Here is a 21,102-nt window from a genome sequence, read left to right as displayed (position 1 = left end):
ATATGCACTGGCTTGTTTATGGAAACGTGCAGGATTAGAGAAGCTTTGAAAGTAGTCAAAGTGCTAGGCAGATACAGGCTTGTTTCTTTTCCTTTCTAAGTGCCTTGGTTTCTATGAACCTTGTTTTTACTGTATTGTCTATTTGGTATTTGGTCTCAAAAATACTTCTGTTTGCTTTTACCTTCACCTGGTATGATTTGAGAGTGACTTGAAGGCAATTGAGTAATATCAAAGCATTCCAGCCCAGCAGGTGTGCCAGATTCCTCCTAGACTGCCTCACAGTGTCAGGAAGGTAACAGGATTTGCTTTCCCCCGAGGAAAGAGATGCAATTATAAATGAACATGAATTCCTATTTTACATAGCAAATGGGGGAGTTTATTGCAGTGGAAATTTAGTCCAAACCTGTGAATTGTATGTAAACTCACTGTGAAAATATTTGTCTTCATTAAAAACAAAATCTAAAAATATTACTTCAGGGGGAAAAAAAGTTAGGTTTTGCCATTTCTTCAGCAGGGTGTTTGTTGGGGTTTTGAGTAGTTTTTTTCTGACAAAATATTTTAAGTAAAAAAGTTAGCCAATTCTCCTGACTTCGATTTTTCTCATTATTAATAACAGTGAACATTTGCTTAACTTCAAAATACTTTTTGGAGGAGATGATCTTCCCTCACTGGCTATATAAGGAGCTTAGTCTCATAATTTACATAGTTAGATTGAGAACCTGATCTGAGTGCCCTTATGAATCCTTTTTTTTTTTCCCCTCCTTTTCTTAGATGTTCTCCGCATATACAGTCATATTTCTTGATCCATAATGTCTGTTAAGATACAGCTTAATTGCAGAAATATGTCTTCTCCATGTGCAGGCATGAGAATTGAAGCAGACCCATTGGCATCAAGCTGAAGCCCGATCAAGTTCCGTTTGTTTCTCAACAGCTTATAATTTGCTCATATAAGTCCACTAGCGAAGGCGACAGCAGCATAATAGCTTTTTACTTTGCATCATTCAAGGACTTGAACTGACATGGCAGAAGCTGGGATTCATGTTTTAGATTTAAAACTTAATCTCTCTAATTCAAGGTGAATTCCTATATACCATTTAATTCAGAGTGGCTTTCTGAGGGGCTGCTTCTGATGGTGATTGGTTTTGACTTTGCTGTCTTTTTTTTTTTTTTTTTTTGAGTAAACTCAATAAAGGTCTACATAAACTTTATTATAGAGCACATCATGAGATCCTCATCACATGTCCTTCTAGCTCTTCTGAAGTAGTGAGCCAAAATGTTACAATTCTGTTGTGTTCTTCAAGAGTGAACCCTCTGTTGAGGAAATATGAAAGAAGTTAGCTACTGTAAGCTAAATAACTTAATCTGTTTATATTTACAGATGAGCCTCTTCAACCCTCTTCATCAAGCAATGAGAGCATGCCCAGTTATTGCAAAAACGATGAAGGAGATATTTTTCTGACAGCTGAGTCCTGGAAGCCCAATGTCTGCACTAGCTGCATTTGCATGGATGGTGTGATTAGATGCTACTCTGAGTCTTGCCCACTGGTATCCTGCGAGAGACCTGTTTTGAGAAAGGGACAATGTTGTCCTTACTGTATTGGTGAGCAGATGAAAATAGTTGATAACTTGCTGTTCCTTTCTTGGGAATAAGAAGGAAGTTTTATCTCCGTATTGAAATATGTTTTCCCTGTTTTGGGGAGATGTACTTTGTGCCTTCAGTTGAACTGGAGAGTGAAATCTGCATAGGGAGCTTTGAGGATCATGATTTGTGATTTTGAGGTAGAAGTGCAGGAAGATAAAAATGTAATTTGCCTACAAACTTGAGAGGACATCCTCCAGAAAACTTGGTAATATACCTTACTAGATGAAAACATTACACAAAAATTGTTTTATTTAAAGGAAGATCTGCCAGGTAACACATACGTTATGTCAAGATATGTGGTAATATGAGGAAAATATTAATTACGACTGCAGAAGATAAGCTGAAGCATTATGAAATTTCACAGAATGAAAAAGTGTTAATAAGGCAACTAAATTAAAATACAGGAAAAAACAGGAAGTTCATTAAAGATAGTTATAGAAGAGACAAAATAATATATTTGAGAAAAAAATTAGGGAGAATTTTAGGTTTTAAATACTAAAAATGCATAAAGAATTGAGGGCCATGCACTGGTTTTGAATTTGGAGTTGAAGTAAATGGTGGATGCTGAAGATAGTGAAAATTGCCAGGCATTTTTAAAGTTGCAGAATTTGAGATTACCAATCATTTTTTCATTGCATTTTGAATACGAGTATTTATTTGCAGATTACTTTTTTGTGAGTTCATAGTAAGTACAAAGGCTGTAGAATGGAAGCTGCTGATAAAGAATCGTATAATGAACTTACTGAAATTAAGTCTTTGTAGCATTGTTGGAAGGCATTCAGAGCTTACTGTAACCTTCATTTCCAAAAGTAGTAGGGGAGACAGAGTAGAAAAGAATTCAGTGAAAAGGAATATAAAAAAAATTGATGGGCTTTAAGTATTGTTAATTGAACATGTGAATCAACTTGCCCATCTATAAACAATACAGTTCTTAATCAGAAAGGTGTCACAAAGGTTGTGAAGTCCTTTCAGATATGTACCATTGATATAGCTCTTGAAATCTTTAATTTGTTGCAGATAAAATATATTTAATAATAGGTGATACAATTTTATAGAATATGCAAGGAATTCCATCAAAGAAATGCCTGGAAAAGTTAGAAAGTATCAAAATTCCGGTTTCCCTTGGAATCCTACTTAGATTCCTGATGAGGACATTTTGAGGGGAAAGTACCATTACCCTATTACTACTTTCTCATCATGGTTTGCAGACAAAATGGGGAGGATTTAAAGTTTCTTTGACAACTGTTTTTTGCAGACTTTTCTTCCTGTGATTGAATTTGCAACCAAAAAGATCATTTTAATCCAGAATACATTTTAATGTTAAAAAAATACGGAGCGTATGCAGAGTTGGGCAATCAAACCAGTAGAGTCAGAACATGAGCCTTAGTACTGTACTGGAGAATTCTTTAGGTCAAGGAAGGGATGCACCACAGGGACTGGTGCCATGAACTACAAAAATAAAACCTCTAGAACTTTGTGCCTACACCTTGCATGTCAGGCTTGCAAATATATACACACACAACATGTAGCTATTGCTTTAATTAATTTACTTTGAGTCCTATAAAATTGCACAACATTGCAAATACTTAAATGTGTGAGCTGTAAAAACTTAATGTGATTTTTTTAGTAGCAACTGCTCACTCAGCAATACAAAATACAGAGGCCAGATTTTAATTAGTGCTCAGGTATGAAGACTCTCGATGATACATTTTATTAATCTAAGCTGTACTACGTTGTCAGTATGTTTTGTGGTCTAAATAACTGAAATTCATGGAAACTTACTTTTTTAATGGTTTCTATGAACTATATACTCTTTGCCTGTAAGAGGAGTAAGGTCATGCACTTAATTTTTGTCTTCCTGGTTTTACTGTTTTACTCTTCGTTTCTTGAGAACTGTGAAGCATATCTTTGTACAGATTCTTCCTTACTATTTTCATGTAATAGTTGATAAAATGTTTAGTAGGCAAACTCTGTGGAAACAGGTCTTCTTCATTTACTGGAATTTCAAAAATTATGCAGGGTTTTTAACACTGTGTTTTATTCTGTTTCTTTCTGGATCCAGGTCTGGTTAATGCCTAACAAGTTAGTATAGATTCAAATTCAAAATTTTACAGGCCTTGGATGCTTTGTTGTTTGACTGACTCCTCAAATTCACCCTGTGTGTTCAATGTTCTTCTTTCTCATGCAAAGAAAGATTAATTTGGAAAGATAACCTTCTACTTTAGAGCGGATAAAGGGATATCTATTTGATTAGAGACAAGATTAGTCTTCTGCAGAAAACAGCAATGACTGTTTGTTTGTCTACCAGATGAGATTGATTTATCTGTGCAGCTAGAGGAAGTTTGAGAGAAGACAGGTAGAGCTACACATGGTATTCTGAACTGCGTTTTTGTATGTGGGTTTCTCACTGCAAGTCTCTTGTTTCCACTGTCCTTGAGCGCTTGTTGGTGTTGTGGCCTTCGTCTTCATCCTGTGCTTATACTTGCATAGAGATGGACACCAAAACAGGAGACACACACAGGATAGTACTTTCTCAGGACTTAAAAGTTTCCTCTCGAGATTCAAAGGTGCAACACTGCTATTGCAATTTCACCCTTGTTCATTCTTCTAAAAAAACATTTACTGTATTAAATTGTGATGTGTTCTTTACAAACTTGCAAAAGCCTGAGCAAGTTAAAGGACTTTCCAGCCAAGCCAGCTGCTGAGTTGAAGAAGCTGCTCTGAGTGGGGCAAGGTAGCACTTTGGGAGCAGATCAGCCCTCTGCAAAGGACTGCTCAGGCTGTGTGCCTCACCCTCTTCCCAGACACATCTACTTTCTGATCAGTACAGGGCTCATGGTCATCTATGGAAGAACCTAATGTGCTTTTTGCAAGCTTGCAGCCACCTTTTCCTCCCACTCTTCCCTTCCCATGTCCACCCTGTATTCACTTACAAAACCTGCTACTTGGAGAGGTTGGGACCCATACTTAGAGCCATGGAAGCCATGGGATACCCATACCAAGGCCGCCTGGAACATTTACACTTTTCAGATAATTCCATTAGTATTTTCACAACAGTACTTCTTGCTGGTGTCCTTTTGCATTTGAATTTACTCTGTCCAGACCTGTTGCACTGGTCTGCTGACTGCTAACCTTGTTATGCCGGATGGTGTCAGTCTATTATGTTGTAACTAATTAAAAGCTGTACTGATGGCCAAATTATTTAATAAGGCTTTTTATTTATTGGGAGGTAATTCTAACTGACATATTTACATATGTAATCTGTGTGAATGTTAAACCAGTATTTCTCTGACAGCTTAAGAAGTTACTTTGCAATTTCATTCTGTTATCTCATGCATATGCTTAATCTGCAAATTCATGTCATCAGCGGGTTTCATCATCATAATTTCTGCCTCTAAGAAAAAAAGGTAGTGAGAAGCTAAGATGAAAATGAGGTTCTGCTTGGTTTTGGAGGTTCTGCTGTGTAGTTTTGATTATAAAGAGCTATAGCAGCAAAAAACATCCTAGGCAAAGCAATTCATGACTGTCTTCTCAGTGAAATAGAAGGTATACTGCAGACCACCTAAAAGGCTTGCATAGGGTGCAGCGTAAAAAAAAAAATGCTGTATTGAATGCTTAGGCAGAAAGTGTAATGCTTCCTTTAAGTGTTTTCCCAAGCTGCTTCATCAAGTCCAGGTCCCTATTAAGTACTATGTCAAAATCTATCTGAAAAGTTGTCAGCTTTACAGTCTTTGGGAAAGGTGTTCTGAAACCTCACTTTTTCTGAGGGTCAAGATCACACCAATTTCCAATTTGTATAATACTAACCATGGAAAAAACGTACTGAATTTGGTTATTGCCCGTTTCCTGGGGTTGTCCATTGATGCAGTTACAGGGAATGATCAGATCCCCTTCAAATCTGTTATATCATAATAAATAGTCTAAGCACTTCTAGGTATGTCACCTGAGAGTTGCTTCATCCTTCTCAGCATCCTGCCTAATCTTTTCTTCAAGTATTCCAGACTGAGTTCATCTTTCTTGAACCTTGGTGTAGGTAGTTTGGGTTTTTTAATAGTTAAATAGAATTTACTAGGAAATGAGAAGGAGGAGGAGGAGTTGGCTGTCTCAAACAGTCAAACAAAAAAATCAATTTTTCTTAATTTTCACAGCACTTTTGATATCATCATTTCATGTCCCCAATCATCCATCTTCTAGCCTCTTGTATGAGGAAAATGAGGAGAAGCAGCCCAGGCTAAATTATGTAATTCATAAAGAAGCAGAAATGACACTTTTTTAACAAAGATTTTCTGGAAGATGTAGAGAGGGTCTTAATTACAGCTGGGATTTCTTTGTAGTTATTGTTTCGCTTTTGTGTTTGGGGAAGAAATCAGATTTGTGTGTAATTGGCCATTACCACGTGATGACACCACTCTGTTTTCCTTCAACAGAAGATACAGTTCCAAAGAAAGTGGTCTGCCACTTCAGTGGGAAAACATACGCAGATGAGGAACGCTGGGACATTGACAGCTGCACACACTGCTACTGCCTGCAGGGTCAGACTCTCTGCTCCACTGTCAGCTGCCCACCCCTCCCTTGTGCTGAACCCATCAACGTGGAGGGAAGCTGCTGTCCCATGTGTCCAGGTAATGTGATATGACAACGCAGATTATTATAATGCTGGTTTTCCAGGACTGATAATAAGGTTTTTTTAATTGGGTTTTGAACATCAGTCTATATTTGAACAATATCAAGAATACAACAGGTGTTTAGACTTCAGGAAAATGAATATTCTTAACAGATAGGCATATTGTGCAAATATATAGTTTGAATTTTACTTTTTCTGAGAGCTGTGAACTCAAAAATTAGTTGCTTGCTCCTGCTGTGTCCTTTCATAACGTTATGGAAAAACATTAGTGGAGTAGGAAAATGAATATTCTTCCATCTCTGCAGATTCTGTCAGTGATTAACATTTCTGTCTTTTCTGAGTCTCTTCATTACTTTCAAGTATCACATTGCTTTATTTATCATTTTAACTTGGCTTAAAAATATTATGAAATTTTCTTAGTTATGGACACAAGGAACCTAAGAATTGCAATTGGTTTTTAATGCTAGTCCTGACATACTTCTGCAGGAGTTTGCTCATCTTACTTAGTCAGCTGGTAACTAATTCTGACAGGACAGCTGGGGAGATTCAGCAGTAGCCCCTCTTGCAATTCTCCTGCTTTGAGGATTACAAAAAAAGGAAGGCAAAGAAACCAGCAGTGACAGTTTACATACCAGCTGGGAAGATGTAGCCTTCCCTTGGTATTTTTGTTGTTTAGTATCGCAAAGGAGCAAGACTGTAGTAAAGTGTGTATTCTGAAGTGATATTTTCAAAAGCAAATCTGTCCAAACAACTGTATCATCCCATTCACATTAGGATAATGATAATGGCAGGAGGCATGTATCCCGTATACAGCATGAAAACAGGTTTTAAAACAAAATCCCAGACTAGTAATGGTGAAAACTCTGAACAAATGAAAGGATTCATAGGACAAAGCACTGCAGATGGCCAAGTATATTTCCTGAATTGAGACAGACACTGGGAAGTTAAGCAGCCTGTAATTTGTGAAACACATTTATCTCATTTGACAGAGATGTATGTACCTGAACCTACTAACATCCCCATTGAGAAGACAAACCATCGAGGAGACATAGAACTTGAAGTACCAAACTGGCCAACACCGAGTGAAAATGATATCATCCACATTCACAGAGGTAAGATGTGACATAAACTGAGCTAAATTAGGTCTGTGTTTATTCCCCATGTTTTAATGCATCTATTTGTTCTATTCAGGTAGCATCTGTATAATGCTTTGAAAAGGTGGTTATCTGAGAATATTCTTCAGTGCAGAACTCTTACATGCCTTTTGCTTTGAGTAAAGATGAGTCAGTCTATTAAATTATGTTTATGCAATTTGGTCTCATTATCATTCCGTCTTCAGCTTGGAAGAAACATCTGTGTTGGTATGATGGAGTTCTGTAAAATTAAGAATGCGATAAAATGATGAATGAGGAGTGATTCTGCAGTGTCTTTTCTGATACAAAAACTAGAAAGCAGGCTGTTGTCAGGCCACTGGAGTTGATAGACCTTCATTTGATCCATTTGACATTCTTATATTGATAAACAAAAATGGGAAAAGATGTACTACAACTTAACATATATCATAGACAAAAGAGTTAAAAGAAATAATTCAGGTATAATGACACAGAGCTAATAAAGTTGTCTAATGATGTAAATCCATCTTTTGTTTAAAACTGTGCTTGAAATCATTATTCCAGGGTAGGGGAAACACTCAATGACACAGTCTTTGTTAACCTTTTCTAATTGAAGGACTACCTAAACTTGTATGTATTTTTTTGAAATCTAAGGATGATCTCATAGCATACTATTGTTTGGAGGAAGGATACATGAAATGTAACTGCTTTACAAAACTGTAAGCTTACACTTTTATAATTACAGCATTTTCATTTTTCACAGGCATTAGTAGCTGGCTTGCAACTCTCCTGGCTGGGGATTATAAACACACACTGCAGACTGTGTGGGAATATTATGTATGTCATTGAAAACTACTATGCTTTGCAATTACACGCAAAACTTGCTACAGTCTAGTAGACTGCCAGCAGTCTGTTTTCACAGGCTGAGTGGTTCAAGTATTGTAGTATGTTCTCAGCAAATGAGAGAGTGAATACATCGTAATTGTCTTACCAGTTTTTAAAAGAAAAAAAAGGACTTTTGTCCTAAGACTTCCAGGTTTTCCTTAGCATAGAAACACAGGCTGATTTTTTTTTTTTTTTTATTTTCCAGTGGGTATCTGGTTGTGATCAGGTAAGATGATGCAAACACAACTGAGCTAAGAGGTTATTGTCAGACTTGCTTGTTACTGTGCTTTAGATTCTATCCTATTTCTTCTCTCTTTGATGGCCTTTTCCCAGCTAATATAGTCACTATACAAGATACTAGCTTTCAGTTGTTCTAATTTACATAAATAAGGTGACATTTCAGGAGAGGAAGTCTGAATTCACACGAGTGACAAGATCCATGACTGGGATTTTCATAATTACATTCTTCTTTATGGTCAAGGCCCATTTACAATTGCTAACAAATGCTGACATCTGCCTTGCAGACATGAGTCATCTCCAGGGAGAGTACAGAAGTGGCAGTGGACCACACCCAAGCGAAGATGCCTCGGTTAGCTCTGTTGCCTTGGTGACAATTCCAATCACAATAGCGCTGTTACTGATCATCGTCCTTCTGCTCATCAATCAGAAAAAGCAGTGGATTCCAGTGTCCTGCTACAAAGCTCCAACAAAGGTGCCCTGTTTATGTCTTGTTTCCAGGCTTTCACTTCTTTGGAAAACAAGATGAACAAGAATATTGTGTAGGATGCAATTGAGTTCACATGATGTGAATGCTCTCAAATTATTTTCTCCGTATGTCTTAAACCATTTATACCAGTCAGTCTGTTGGTATTTATTTAGTCTCCTAAATGATTTTTTTTCACTATTGAGTATTGAGCTGTCACTAGACAGAAAAAAAGCTCAGAAAAAAAAAAATAAAAAAAAAATCCAGCTCTGTCTATGTGTAGGTAATACATGCAATTTTCTTATCTACAGTCAAACTCTTAAGAGAATATTTTTGCTTTCTTAACTTTCATCCACTTAGAAGTCTTGTCCAACGTCAGGTACTGTAGGTACTTGCAGTGTTTATCACATTTTCTAGTAACTGCATCATATGGTTCTAGGATTGATATTTTTAAGAGAGATCTCAGGCAATATCTACCAATTAAGTATTCTGAGACCACCAAAAAAAGGAAGAAGCAGGTAGCTTGGAAATCAACAGTGAAAAGAGCATTGTTTTGTTCTGAATAATAGTTCCACCAGCAGACTAAGCCCTTATTCCATATTCAAATGCCATTTATATCAGTTCCCCCATTTATCCCACTTTATTCCTAATTCTAATGAAACAGACTTTGTCCATACTTGGAACACAATTTGAGAGCATCTTTTCTTCAGTTCCACCTAGAAAAGTAATACAGTCACTTTAAAAATGAAGTGTCCCAGAATTCTTTGTTGCTGCTGCAGAGCTTTTTTAAAAGAAAACACATCATTTCCAAAAAGCTTACAAATACAGTCAGAGCATAAAGTTGAATTCAATTTTAATTAAATAGGAAGCATGAGGAATTGATATTATACCGTTTCCAGTCTTTCAAGACAAGCAAGCAATACCAGTTTCTGAATTTCTTAAGGAATGCATTTAAAAATTCATTTTTTACTCTAATGGATTCACTCCTAAACTCTCAGAAAGGCTGCTCTCCATCCAAGTGCTGTGTGACAAAATGGTTGAAGCTGAAGTGAAAATCACAACTTTCTAACTGGAACTAGAATCAATAATTCTACCTACTTTTTTTACTCACGGAACATTATTTTCCTCAAACACTTCTATTGCTGAAACATCATTTATTTCAGTGTCACCAAAAGGCATCATCCACATGCTAAGAAAGCTCAGTAAGCCACATACATATTCAATGCAAGACCATGGATATACTGAAACTCAGATTTCTTCTGAGAGTCTTTGTCATAAATGTATCTTTCTTTTAAAGTTTCTTCAACCAAGTGTCACTCGTTAGTTTCTCCTATTCCTTGCAAGATGACTGATGGTTCCTAGTAATAAATTTTGGCAAGCCTGTTTTGGCTTATGTTCTTTCTGTTCAGAATAGTCCAGCTATTTATTAAAGAACAAATCAACAACTGTGCTTAAATCATATGAATACCAAAAGAAAGATGATAGGAAAGACATTTAAAATTACAGATGGACTGCTAATATTTAGCCATGATTCTGTTAACATCAGTGAACCTCAGGACTTCTTTGTGAATCCAGTCCACAGACTTTTGAAGAGCCAAATGTAAAACATTTTAAAATACTTTTTTGTAATAAATATTTGGGTAAAATGCTTTTTGTGATAAGGGTTACTGAAGGTGAATTTTCAGTAATAAAAGCCCTTCTGATGATCTGATTTAAGTCTTGGAAAAAGAAGGTACATCAGTGGAAACTGGAATTTTTAAGATTTGCGGTCTACTTGTATGCTTACAGTGCGAGCATACACACGCATTGTCGCTAACTTCCCACATATCCATAGAGTATGCTTACTGCCTGTCCTCCTTCATGTTTAGCCCATAAACATTTAAGGTAGTGTGCACCCAGCATTGTTTCACCTTCCTCTCAGCTGCAGAATCTTTCAGTTGAAGGATTCTCAAACAGAGGAATACCAGGACTGGAAAGCCAGTACACATAGCTCAACTCTTTCCTTGAGCAGTATTTTATATGCATTCATGCTTGTAGATCATGACGTACTCAAAACCTCACTTATTCACATTTGCCTAAAATTAAATCCCCTATTCTACACTTGCAAGCAAGGACGGACAGCTCTACCACATGCCACATTAAACACTGGCATCTCCGTAATAACACTCTGCTTCACAAGGGTGTAAGGCCTAGCAAATACTGGATAAAAGGTGGACGATTTCCTAATTAAGGAAGTAATACATAAACCACCTTGGAAAGGAATATACAAGGATCTAATAGGACACCCCATGCCAGGATTAACTATAACAGCTGAGATCTCTCCCATTCTCTTAGTGGAATTGCAACCAGGAACAGAACTTTCTTGAAAATGATCGGTAATAAAGAGGCTGTTAAAGTCTTAGAAACAAGCTGCTGCACATCCGGGGCAACAAGGTTAAGCCCCTGTGTAGTGCTAGGCTAACAGAGAACAGTTTAAACCAGTCCATCTGGGATATGAGAATACCAGAGCTCCATTCAGAAGATGAAAAATGGTGATACAGAAGAGAGTGCTGGTCCGTTACTGTGCCTGGCATAAGCCTTTACCAAGTTTAGCAAAAGTCCAGACTCCTTCATTGCCGATTTGATTTTGGTTTGTGCTTACGGACTTGAACCACAAAGACTTTTTAAATTATGTGTGAAATACAAAAATTTTTTCATTTACTCACTATTCCCTTTTTGTTTTAACAGCCTTCTTGCCTAAACAATCAACTGGTATATGTGGACTGCAAGAAAGGTACCATGGTCCAGGTGGACAGTTCTCAGAGGATGCTAAGAATTGCAGACCCAGATTCAAGATACAGTGGATTTTACAGCATGCAAAAACAGAACAACCTACAGGCAGATAATTTCTATCAAACAGTTTGAAGAATTGCACCCTTACCAAGGATTTAAGAAAGAGAGAGGGAGAGAGAGACTAAGTCTGTTATTAAAATAAAACTAGAATTGTGCACTTGCTTAGTGGATTGTATTGGATTTGTGACTACATGTACAGCTCTAAGACCTTACTGGGATGAGCTCTGACTCCTTGCAATGTGCCAGAAAAAGCATTCCCACTTTTCCTTGAGATAACTGACCAAGTGTTTTCTTAGAACCAAAGTTTTAAAACTTGTTAAGATATATTTGCTTGTAACATAGCTATAGAGGTTTTTTGGGAGGGGGAATCAGGGGCTAGGGGTAGGCAATGAGGTAAAAGGAAGTTTCAGAGAAGAAAAGCTGGTCATGTTTGGCTGGAGAAAAAAATGAATAAAGAATACTGCCGGGCAGCAGGATAGTGGTTTTTCTTGTTGCTCTGAAATTGCATCTGTTGCAGCAAAGCCTAACCCCAGGTGAAAAAAATATGAAAAAGTCTGATTTTTGTTTTTTCCAGCTGTTGCTACAGTAATATACTCCTAGAACGGAATTTGTCACATCACAGGTGTGGTGTAGCTGCAAATATTTTTCTATATGATGAGAAGCTGCAGTAGTTAATGAAATAGCAAGGAAGAGGTTATAGCAGAAAATAAAGGGTGGGTTTATTAAGGATGTATAAAATTATACCTTGTGCTGCTTTTTGTTTTTATTTTTGTTTCTTCAAAGCTGATTGGCTAGATTAGCCGGACTTTGGCAGAGTTAGCAAATGACTGAGGCCTAAGTAATTCCTGATATGAGCACTGGATCTTTTGACAGCAGTATTGAAGGAAGGAAGGAAAAGTCAAGAACACCATGCAGTTCCAGGGGCTTTTGTTTGTTTGTTTTGTCTCTTGTGGTTTTGTTTTGTTATTTTATATCAATCTCTGGTTGTTCATACAGGAGAAGGAAAAATATTTTTGTTGGACAAAGCTCTTGCTTACGAGAGAGTAAAAAAGAGACTGTTTTAAGGTTGTTGTTTTTTTCCTGTTGATGTTCTTATTTACTGGTATGCAGATTTAGAAACTACTTCCATGCTAGGAAGCTGCTTAATTTTAATTGTATATTACTCAAGCACCTTTTTTGAAGCTCAGAAAAAAAAGGAGATCATGCTTCTTTAAACTTTAGCATTATAGGAATATTTATGTAAATATAATTATGCTAAAAACAACAAAAAGTATTTGTATGTTTGTGTATATATATGTATATACAAATGCATGTAGGTATACATATGTATATATACGTGCATGTGTATATACACTATACATATATATACTGTATATATAAAATACTATGTATACAGTATATATTTTTTCTATTTTTTTTCTTGTTGAATGTATTTTTATCTGAGAGAGATTTTACCCAGAGCAGAAACAGATAAACAGGCATTCCATATCAATGCTTAATCGCTTGTGAGTTTAGGAAAGACAAGAAAAGAGCATCTCATTCTACCTACAGTTTGATTTGATTTGAAAGTGTTTGTGTGCGTGCGTGTGTGTGTGTGTGTGTACACTCTCGTGTTTGCGTGTGTACAGTACGTGCACGATTATAGCAGTAAGCGTTGCTCTTGCTACTTGCTACATTTCAGGGTGTTTCTTATTTTTCTTTTCCTGCTTAGCCTTGAAAAGGCTTTTTAATGAATGCATTGGCTAGAGACACTGATGACAATATACATGCAGCACTAATCAGCTCCATAGAATAACACCATCGGCTCCTGGATTTTTTTTTCTTTATTTCTTTTTTTTTTTTTTTTTTCAAACAATTGTTTGAAACAACTACTGGAATATTGTCCACATTAAGCTGGAAGTGTGTTGTAGCTTGCCTCATTTATAACTCTGACTGTATAATACAATGTTAACTTTCCAAACAGGTCTTGGCACTTTTATACTAATTACCCATTTGTGCATTGCCTTTTTTCTTTTACAAATGCTTGTCATAAGAGACACAGATACCCAGTATGCTTAATGTGAAAAGAAAATGTATTTTTTGTAAAGGAACTCTCAAGTATTGTTATAAATACTTGGTCAGAGGTTGCTGAACTTTAAAACTGAAAAAAAAAACCTAATTTATTATTATAATGACCTAATTTATTAATCTGAAGATTAACAATTTTTTTGTTTTAGAATATCAAAAAGGTGTTCTAGCTGTTTGCATCAAAGAAAAAAAATAGGTGTATCGTTAAGGGTCAACATTTTTTCTGCTTATATAACTTCAGTTTCCAACCACCAGTAAGAAAAAATGTGGTCTCCCCAGTGTTTTGTACTCAATCTGATATTGAAACAGAGATGTTTCTGTCCAGTTACCTTAAAGATTTTGTCAAGACAAAACATCCATTCCTTGCATAAGAGTAAGCAGTCTTTATCCAGAAATTGTAAATGCTTGCTTTTGTTTTACAATCAAGGCCATATTCTGAAAATATTAGCAGGATATAGGACATGGTGTAAAATGGTTTTTATTATTTTATTATTATTATTTTAAAGATATGATTTATCCTATGTGCTGTATCCATTACACTCTTTTACTTTGGTTCCTGTTGTGCTCTTGTAAGAGAAATGCAGATATAATTTTCTGAAAAATAGATGCATATGTGGCACTCGGAGTGCACTGCGGTTCAGCAGATTGCTTGTTTACTTTTTTAACTGTAAGGCGGTTTCTTGTAATTTGGCTCTTGGCAGCACAATAAAAAAATTTTAAAACTATTGATGCACATTTTCTTAAATGTTCATATTTATTACTTCCGTACACCGGTCCTTGAGACGTTAGTTTATATCTTGATATTATGGTGAGGTTTTTTCCCTGAGAGTAGGAATTCATATTACTGTCCCGCTGACCTTAGATCAGAACAGTTCAGAACATACTGTGGGTAAAGAACAGTTTTCAGCTACAGAAAGTTCTGGATTTTACACTGGAGAATTTTCACATTAGAGGGATTTGTGGAACTCCAAATAGTTTCAGCATTCAGTAAAGATCAGCCTTTCAGTCTCTCAAATGCAAAGTTAGGCCTTTGCCCTGCCATTGAGTCCATGTGGTCTAGTCATACCTGTCAGAAAGCCATAACCAGTCATATGGGACTCTAACATGAAGTCCTATAGAAAGTTTGTGGAATCAGAATTTGCACTTCGTGGACTTCCAGAACCACAGACCATTTATTTACCTATTAGCCTATAAAGTTTTTTTTCTTCTATTAATTTGTAAGTTAATGGACTTGATGTAAAGTTCTGGTATGTAACTTCCTGAGGCAAGGAGTTTTTCAGCTTAAGTACTTGCTCTGTGAAAAACTGCCTCCTTTTCTTTCCTTGAACCTACCACTTGGTGGTTTCATTTGATATCCCCGACTTTCTGCATTCAAAGCAGCAGTGGATTGGTACCTATATGCCGTGCATTAATTTAGAGACCTGGATCTTCTCCCCATTTTTTCTGTGCTGAAAAGCCCAAGATGATTCTTTGGCAGCTGTTCCATACCTTCTGGACAACCCTGCTGTTCTTTGTACTTCCCATTCTATTACATCCTTTTAAGATCAAGGGTAAAGGGACTGAAAATGTCTGCATTGTTCAAACATGGTACACCCTGGATCTAGCATCGTATTTACTGTTTGGATTGCTGCTGACCACCGAGTCAGTGCTCTTACAGAGCTAGCTGAAATAATCCAAAAATGCCCAAGTAGTAATAGTTACTGCAAAGCCCATAATTGACTCGGACAGATTGGTAGTTTTGTGCATGCCTTTACATTTATATATGCTGAATCCAGTAATTTCCTCTCCCTTGCTCGTTACCTGTCCCAGCATTTTTGCTCCTTCCCAAGACTATGGCTATGGAGGACTATGTCTTCGAGAAGAGCATCTTCAAATTCTGCCTGCAAACATTCTGCTTTTCCATCAGAATGGAACAGAAAACATCATTGCACTTATGTATAAAACAATGGTGCATCCACATTTGAACACTCATAGTAGTCCTGGCCTCCTTTGCCCTACTCCCAGTGTCAGAAAGGATCATATTGGAATGCCTATGTATGCTAGGGTTTGTCAGCTTGAGAAAGTTGTAACTGAGTAGGATTGGACAAAAGTCTTCAAATTACCTCAGTGGCACGCAGATGCTTAACAGAGAATTAATGTTCCACTGACTGTGTCTCTTTCCAAACATCAAGTAGGAAGTTTGAAGAGATACTTAAAGGAGGCTCAAAACAAATTTCAGAAGTTAAGCTGAGAAAAATCTTGCTACATGCTTTGGGCCATCAGAAGTTTACAGTGGCTCAAAGAAGTACTAGACAAAAAAAGGCCATCATAAGCTACTGCACATAGGGACACGATACAAAGCTAGCAGGAGAGGGCATGGGAGTGACGGCACCAATAACCACCACGTTCTCTCCAAAACTTAGTTTTATATGGGTTAGGTGGCTGAATGGAGGCCAAAAAGACAACCAAAAAGCCACCCGTCCGTAGGTTACCAGGTTGCAGTGGAATTACCGCAACTACTCCAGCTTCCCCCTTCCCCTCCCCGGGGAACTGCCCCAACTCGCTGCCTCAAAAGCACCTGCCTCAGGCCTGCGGCTGCCTCTCCGTGCGCAGAAACGAACCCCGTCAAATGGCCGCGAGTGGCGCTCACCGGCACGGTCAAGGCCGGCCCTCTCCTCTCCTCACCTCTGACAGCGGTGTCAGGGCTGGCCCGCGTCACGCTCACCCGCAGCCCCAGCCCGCGCCGGCCACCCGCCCTCCGCTCGGAAGGAGGCCGGGGGCGGGGAGCCCCGACGAGCTCGCCTCGGCGCCGAGGCCGCCCCGAGGCGGCCCCCGCCGCCAACGGCGCCCCGCCCGCTGCGGCCCTTGGGCAGCCCCGCGCCGTCACGCGCCCCGCCCCCTGCCCGCCCCGCCCCCCCGAGCTGCGGGAGGCGCCGGGCGCGCGCACCGCCGGGGGCGGGGGCGCGGGCGCGCGGGCCGGCGTCTCCAGCTGCGGCGGCAGCTATGGCGGCGGCGGCCTCGCAGCGGGACCCGGGGGATTGGCAAGACTTCTCGGGCTTCCAGCCCTCCGCGGGGAGCGGTTCCGAGGCCGTCCGCGACAAAGGTGGCTGGGGCGGTGGGGATCTGGGGGCGAAGTTGTCCCTCTGCTTCGAGCCCCCGCAGGCCCGGGCTGGCGGCGGCGGCGAGAGCCGCGTTCCGCTGCGGCCCCTCACGGAGCAGAGCGCCCTGCAGGACGACGAGTGAGTGCAGGCCCGGAGGGGGGGGGGGGAGGGGGAGGTGGTTGGGCCGCCCGGGGCGGAGGCCTGGCCCGGCCGGAGGGGCCAGGCGGGGCGGGGCGCGGCGCGGAGGCGGGGGCAGGGCGGGCTCGGTGCCTCGCTAGCCCGGCCCTGCGAAGGCGCTGCCCCTGCGCCTGCTGGCCCGGGCCTTCCCCTGGCCGAGTCCCAGCAGGGCTTGTGGGCTGCGGGAGTTGAAGCCTTTCCCCGCCCGCGGGACTGCAGCTGGGAGCCCCCGGGCCCGGACCCGGAGGCGGGGGCGGGCGTACCTGTTCAGCCTGCGCGGCGGAGGTTTGACATCGAGCCTTCTGGTCTCGCTTCCCTAACAGCCAGGGAAGTGCGTGAGCATCCCGGTGCCTCTTACCTCCGGGGCAAGAGAAGTAGCTGTTCGGAAATGCAGAGTGACTGGGGGTGGTATTTGTTTAGCGTCTTGCAAAATGCCCGCTGTTTCAGTGTTTGAAATTGATCATGGAAAGTACGGAAAGCAGATGGAGAGTAAGATGTCAGCTGCAACAGTGATAATTGTTTTTCCCCCTGAGCAGTAGAGCCTTTCTGATCTATGCTGCTTTCCTGTTTTTAACCTTGTTTTACAAGTATTTATACTTGTTATTTTACAGTAAATTTCGGTCAGCTTATCTTCACTGAAAATACTGCAGTTTTTCTATTACTTTGAGGTAACTAAATTGCACATCTTATTCTAAGAGAAGGAAAAAAAAACTTGTTAGCAAAAGACTAGATATCTGTGGTATAAACAATGAGCTAAGTTCAGAGAACCATGAATCGGAGACATGTTGGGCAGTGATGAGGCTCTGTCTCCCCTTCTGTGTCTGGCTCAGCCATTCGTCTGACCTCCTCTGAGCCTAGCTAGGCAACCGCTCCAAACATGCACCCACAGCTTAGCACTTAGAGGCAAGGTTTGTTAGCTGACTTGAGGCAGCAACCTGCTAACAGGGCTGCTCTGTTTCAAAATCTGAACTGGTATACCAGAATAGGACCGCATATGGAAGCCTCTGTTAACAGCCAGAGAGGTTGTACACTGTAGACACAGTTAAGATTCAACTATAGACAAGTGGTGGGCTGAGGTCAGCAAGAGTACTTCTGGATAAAACTAAATTCTTGCAAAATTTTAGTATAATTTGTGCATGTTCATTATTCTCTGATAAATGGAAAGAAAGAAAAAAAGATTTGGCTCAGAATTTGCTACTCTGCTAATTCCTGATTTTAATGTGCAAAAGGCGAGGAAAACAGGAAGAACACTAGGAATGGAATTTATAGCTGAGCTCAAATTTCATTAAAGGAAGGACTCATCCACCCCCCAAGAAGATTTTGAGTATGGTTATATAAGTAGTAGTGAAGCTGTCTCTTCATCACATTGCTTTATTTCACCGCTGTGCATACGTTGTTGGTTTAAAAAGGGGAATAAATTATGTTTTTCAAAAAAAATTTTCTTTTCACTTCAAAACATTATAAAAATACTGTCAGTAACTTGTAGATGAGTATTTAGGGAGGAAAAAATAGTTGTTGATAGAAATATATTATCATTATAAATATGTTTACTGCTGATCAGTTGCTGCTTGTTTTAAGGTCTTCATTTTTGTTCCTTTGTTCCTCTCTCCAGGATTTGGAATGCTTTGACTGATAATTATGGTAACGTAATGCCAGTTGACTGGAAATCTTCCCACACCAGAGCTTTGCACTTGCCAACACTGAATCTTTCAGAAAAAGGGGTAAGTTCTGATCAGCAGGAATACCCTCTTTGGATCTTTTATACTCAGCAGGGAAATAAAACAATTTGCATCTGTATAAAAGAGTGTTGTCATTAAATGGCTTAAAATATTGTTAGTGCTTGGCATTATACATGAAAGGTTTTTAAAAATCAAACAGCCATTGATGTATGTTTGCATCTCCTTGGGTTGCAGTAATTCAGGGTTAGTTTTAGATGGATGTTCATTAGAACCAGAGCATGATAGAAGAAATTGTAAAATGAGAAAATGTTTCACGTAAAGTCTTTCTACTGTCTGTTTCATGTTGAACACTATTGTGGGTAAGGGAGGAAGAAAGGTGGGAGTACTCTGATTTAGTAAATCCAGTGTGGTCTTTTTTTTAAGTTCATCTCACTCTGCAGTCAGGTGGAGACTGAAGTGGCTGCTTTTACAGGAAAGGTAACCCAGGGGATACTGAGAGTTTGATTTGGTTGTTTTTCTTATTTAATGAGTAGAATAGCGGTCTGGGGAGGGAGCAGGGAATGAAGAGTTTCAGAGAGGTTTATAGAAAGGGTTGTCCTCTGATCTTCTTAAAAGTAGATTAAAACGCTTCAGGAAGAAAAGCTAGGAAGAATTCCCATTTCCCAGGTCTTCTGAGGAAACAAGTGGCTTATCTTTTAAACATCGTGAAGTTGAGTTACGTTGTAAAAATATCTGTGTGTGTAACCTGAGAATAGGGTAATGCTTTGACTTCTGCCATCCATTATAGAATCCACAGCTACTTTTTACTGTGACAGGAGCAAAGATTGTTCTGCTGAAGAGGATACTTTGGGGTTCAGCAGGGGAAGAACTCACTTTCTCAATTTGAGTCTGATGATTATCCCTTGAATTTGACTGGTGTTTATTCTAATTTTTATTAGAATGTTTATTCAGATTTTCTAAGTGGGTTTAGAGTAATTAAATCCTTACATTTAAAGTAAAAAGACTTACAACCCCCCCATGCCGTGACCTTTTTGTGTGACTGAAAAATGGACTGGAAGACTGATGGATTTCTTGATAAGGAACTAGGTACAATATAAAAAAATGTTTCATATAGGTTTTTCTAAGTTCTTTGCAGGAAGTTATGAAGGAAGTACATAAAAAAAAAAAAAGTAAAGTGGTGTTGCTGGATTAGAAAGAATCTTAGGTATGCTGCCAGTAGAGGGAAAATCAGTTTATGGATTAAACATATCTCAAGTTTTTTCAGCTTTCACTCCACCTGGCATGCCTTTTGATGTGTAAAGCCCATCTGTTTGGGAGTGCTTGACATACTGGGTTTTTTTCTACTTCTCTGTGTTTAAGCAGTTATTTCTGGATAGGTGACAGCACATATGGACCAGCTAGTAGCTTCTTTTAACTTTCTTACAATGAATACTAACAGCCAAGCAACACTTCCTTGATGCGTTTGAAACAAATAATATGCTGTTGCACTTGTGCTTAAAGTATTTCTCTTCCTGTTTTAGTAGGAAAAAAAATGTAAACTGAATGAGGCTGATTCTTCTAATTTTTGTTGCTTCACATTACAGATCTATGAACACTTTTATATAGCTCTGACTGTCACAGAAGTAGTTGGGTGGAAGTGTCGTACAGTGGTACAAGGAACAAGATTGCCCAGTTGCTTGTTTATTGTATTTTTGTTAGATTAAACAGGTCATTCCTTGGTAGGAGTGTGAGGACAGAAACAGGCATGGAGTGTGGCTGGGTGGAAGGCCAGGCGGTCCTTTTGGTATCAGCTGTAGCTTGGGCTGGTTTAGGTGGTTTATTAGCCTAAATTATCAGAATATATTCTGATAATCTCGCAAAATGTTGTTTCTGGGATGTCAGGAGGAGAAGGTGACCTCCTTCAGGATGAACTGTTATACTTGCTTACTATCCCATAGTTGTTATAATCCTATATACATGGAAAAACATTTGAGGACTGCAGACATTAAAGGGTTTCAAAACTGGGATGTATCTGTGCAGTAGGTGAACAGATGTTCTTAGTGGAGCCTTGTCACCGCATGGTTATTGGTATTCAGATTCTGGAAAAAAGTGGGCATTTGACTTCATTCTTATGGCTGAAGAAATACAAATATTATGTTTTCCCCTACAGACTAGCTATCTGGGGATATAAGTAGCATCTTCAAAATGAATCTGAGAACTATGAAAGTTTCTGAAGAAACTGGGAAAATTAGAGGAATTACAACAAAAATTTAAAACTGATACACTGAGACCAAGGACTTAATACAGCTAGTCATAATGCTC

The 21,102-nt window shown here is 39.1% G+C and overlaps 2 protein-coding genes across 9 annotated transcripts in view; both read left to right on the top strand.

The window, feature by feature from the left end:
* CRIM1 (cysteine rich transmembrane BMP regulator 1) overlaps positions 1 to 14,590 on the top strand; it is a 203,579-nt gene extending 188,989 nt beyond the window's left edge. For all 4 annotated transcript variants that reach the window (XM_052805796.1, XM_052805798.1, XM_052805797.1 and 1 more), the window contains 5 exons: positions 1,379 to 1,600; positions 6,070 to 6,264; positions 7,256 to 7,378; positions 8,788 to 8,975; positions 11,694 to 14,590. In XM_052805796.1, the coding sequence (XP_052661756.1) occupies positions 1,379 to 1,600; positions 6,070 to 6,264; positions 7,256 to 7,378; positions 8,788 to 8,975; positions 11,694 to 11,870 (905 nt within the window). In that variant the 3' untranslated portion in view covers positions 11,871 to 14,590. The remainder of the gene's footprint in view (positions 1 to 1,378; positions 1,601 to 6,069; positions 6,265 to 7,255; positions 7,379 to 8,787; positions 8,976 to 11,693) is intronic.
* Positions 14,591 to 16,770: 2,180 nt separating this feature from the next.
* FEZ2 (fasciculation and elongation protein zeta 2) overlaps positions 16,771 to 21,102 on the top strand; it is a 30,416-nt gene continuing 26,084 nt past the window's right edge. For 2 of the 5 annotated variants that reach the window (XM_052805595.1, XM_052805600.1), the window contains exons 1-2: positions 16,773 to 17,083; positions 18,735 to 18,843. In XM_052805595.1, the coding sequence (XP_052661555.1) occupies positions 16,848 to 17,083; positions 18,735 to 18,843 (345 nt within the window). In that variant the 5' untranslated portion in view covers positions 16,773 to 16,847. Of the gene's footprint in view, positions 17,084 to 18,734; positions 18,844 to 21,102 lie in introns of all 5 variants that reach the window. The other 3 variants (XM_052805597.1, XM_052805596.1, XM_052805599.1) reach the window with 3 other exon arrangements.

Source organism: Harpia harpyja, chromosome 13 (assembly GCF_026419915.1).
Source record: "Harpia harpyja isolate bHarHar1 chromosome 13, bHarHar1 primary haplotype, whole genome shotgun sequence".
In the NCBI taxonomy this organism is placed as follows: domain Eukaryota; kingdom Metazoa; phylum Chordata; class Aves; order Accipitriformes; family Accipitridae; genus Harpia; species Harpia harpyja.
The sequence above is the reverse complement of the archived record's forward strand: the minus strand, read 5'-3'. Positions and strand labels throughout refer to the sequence as shown.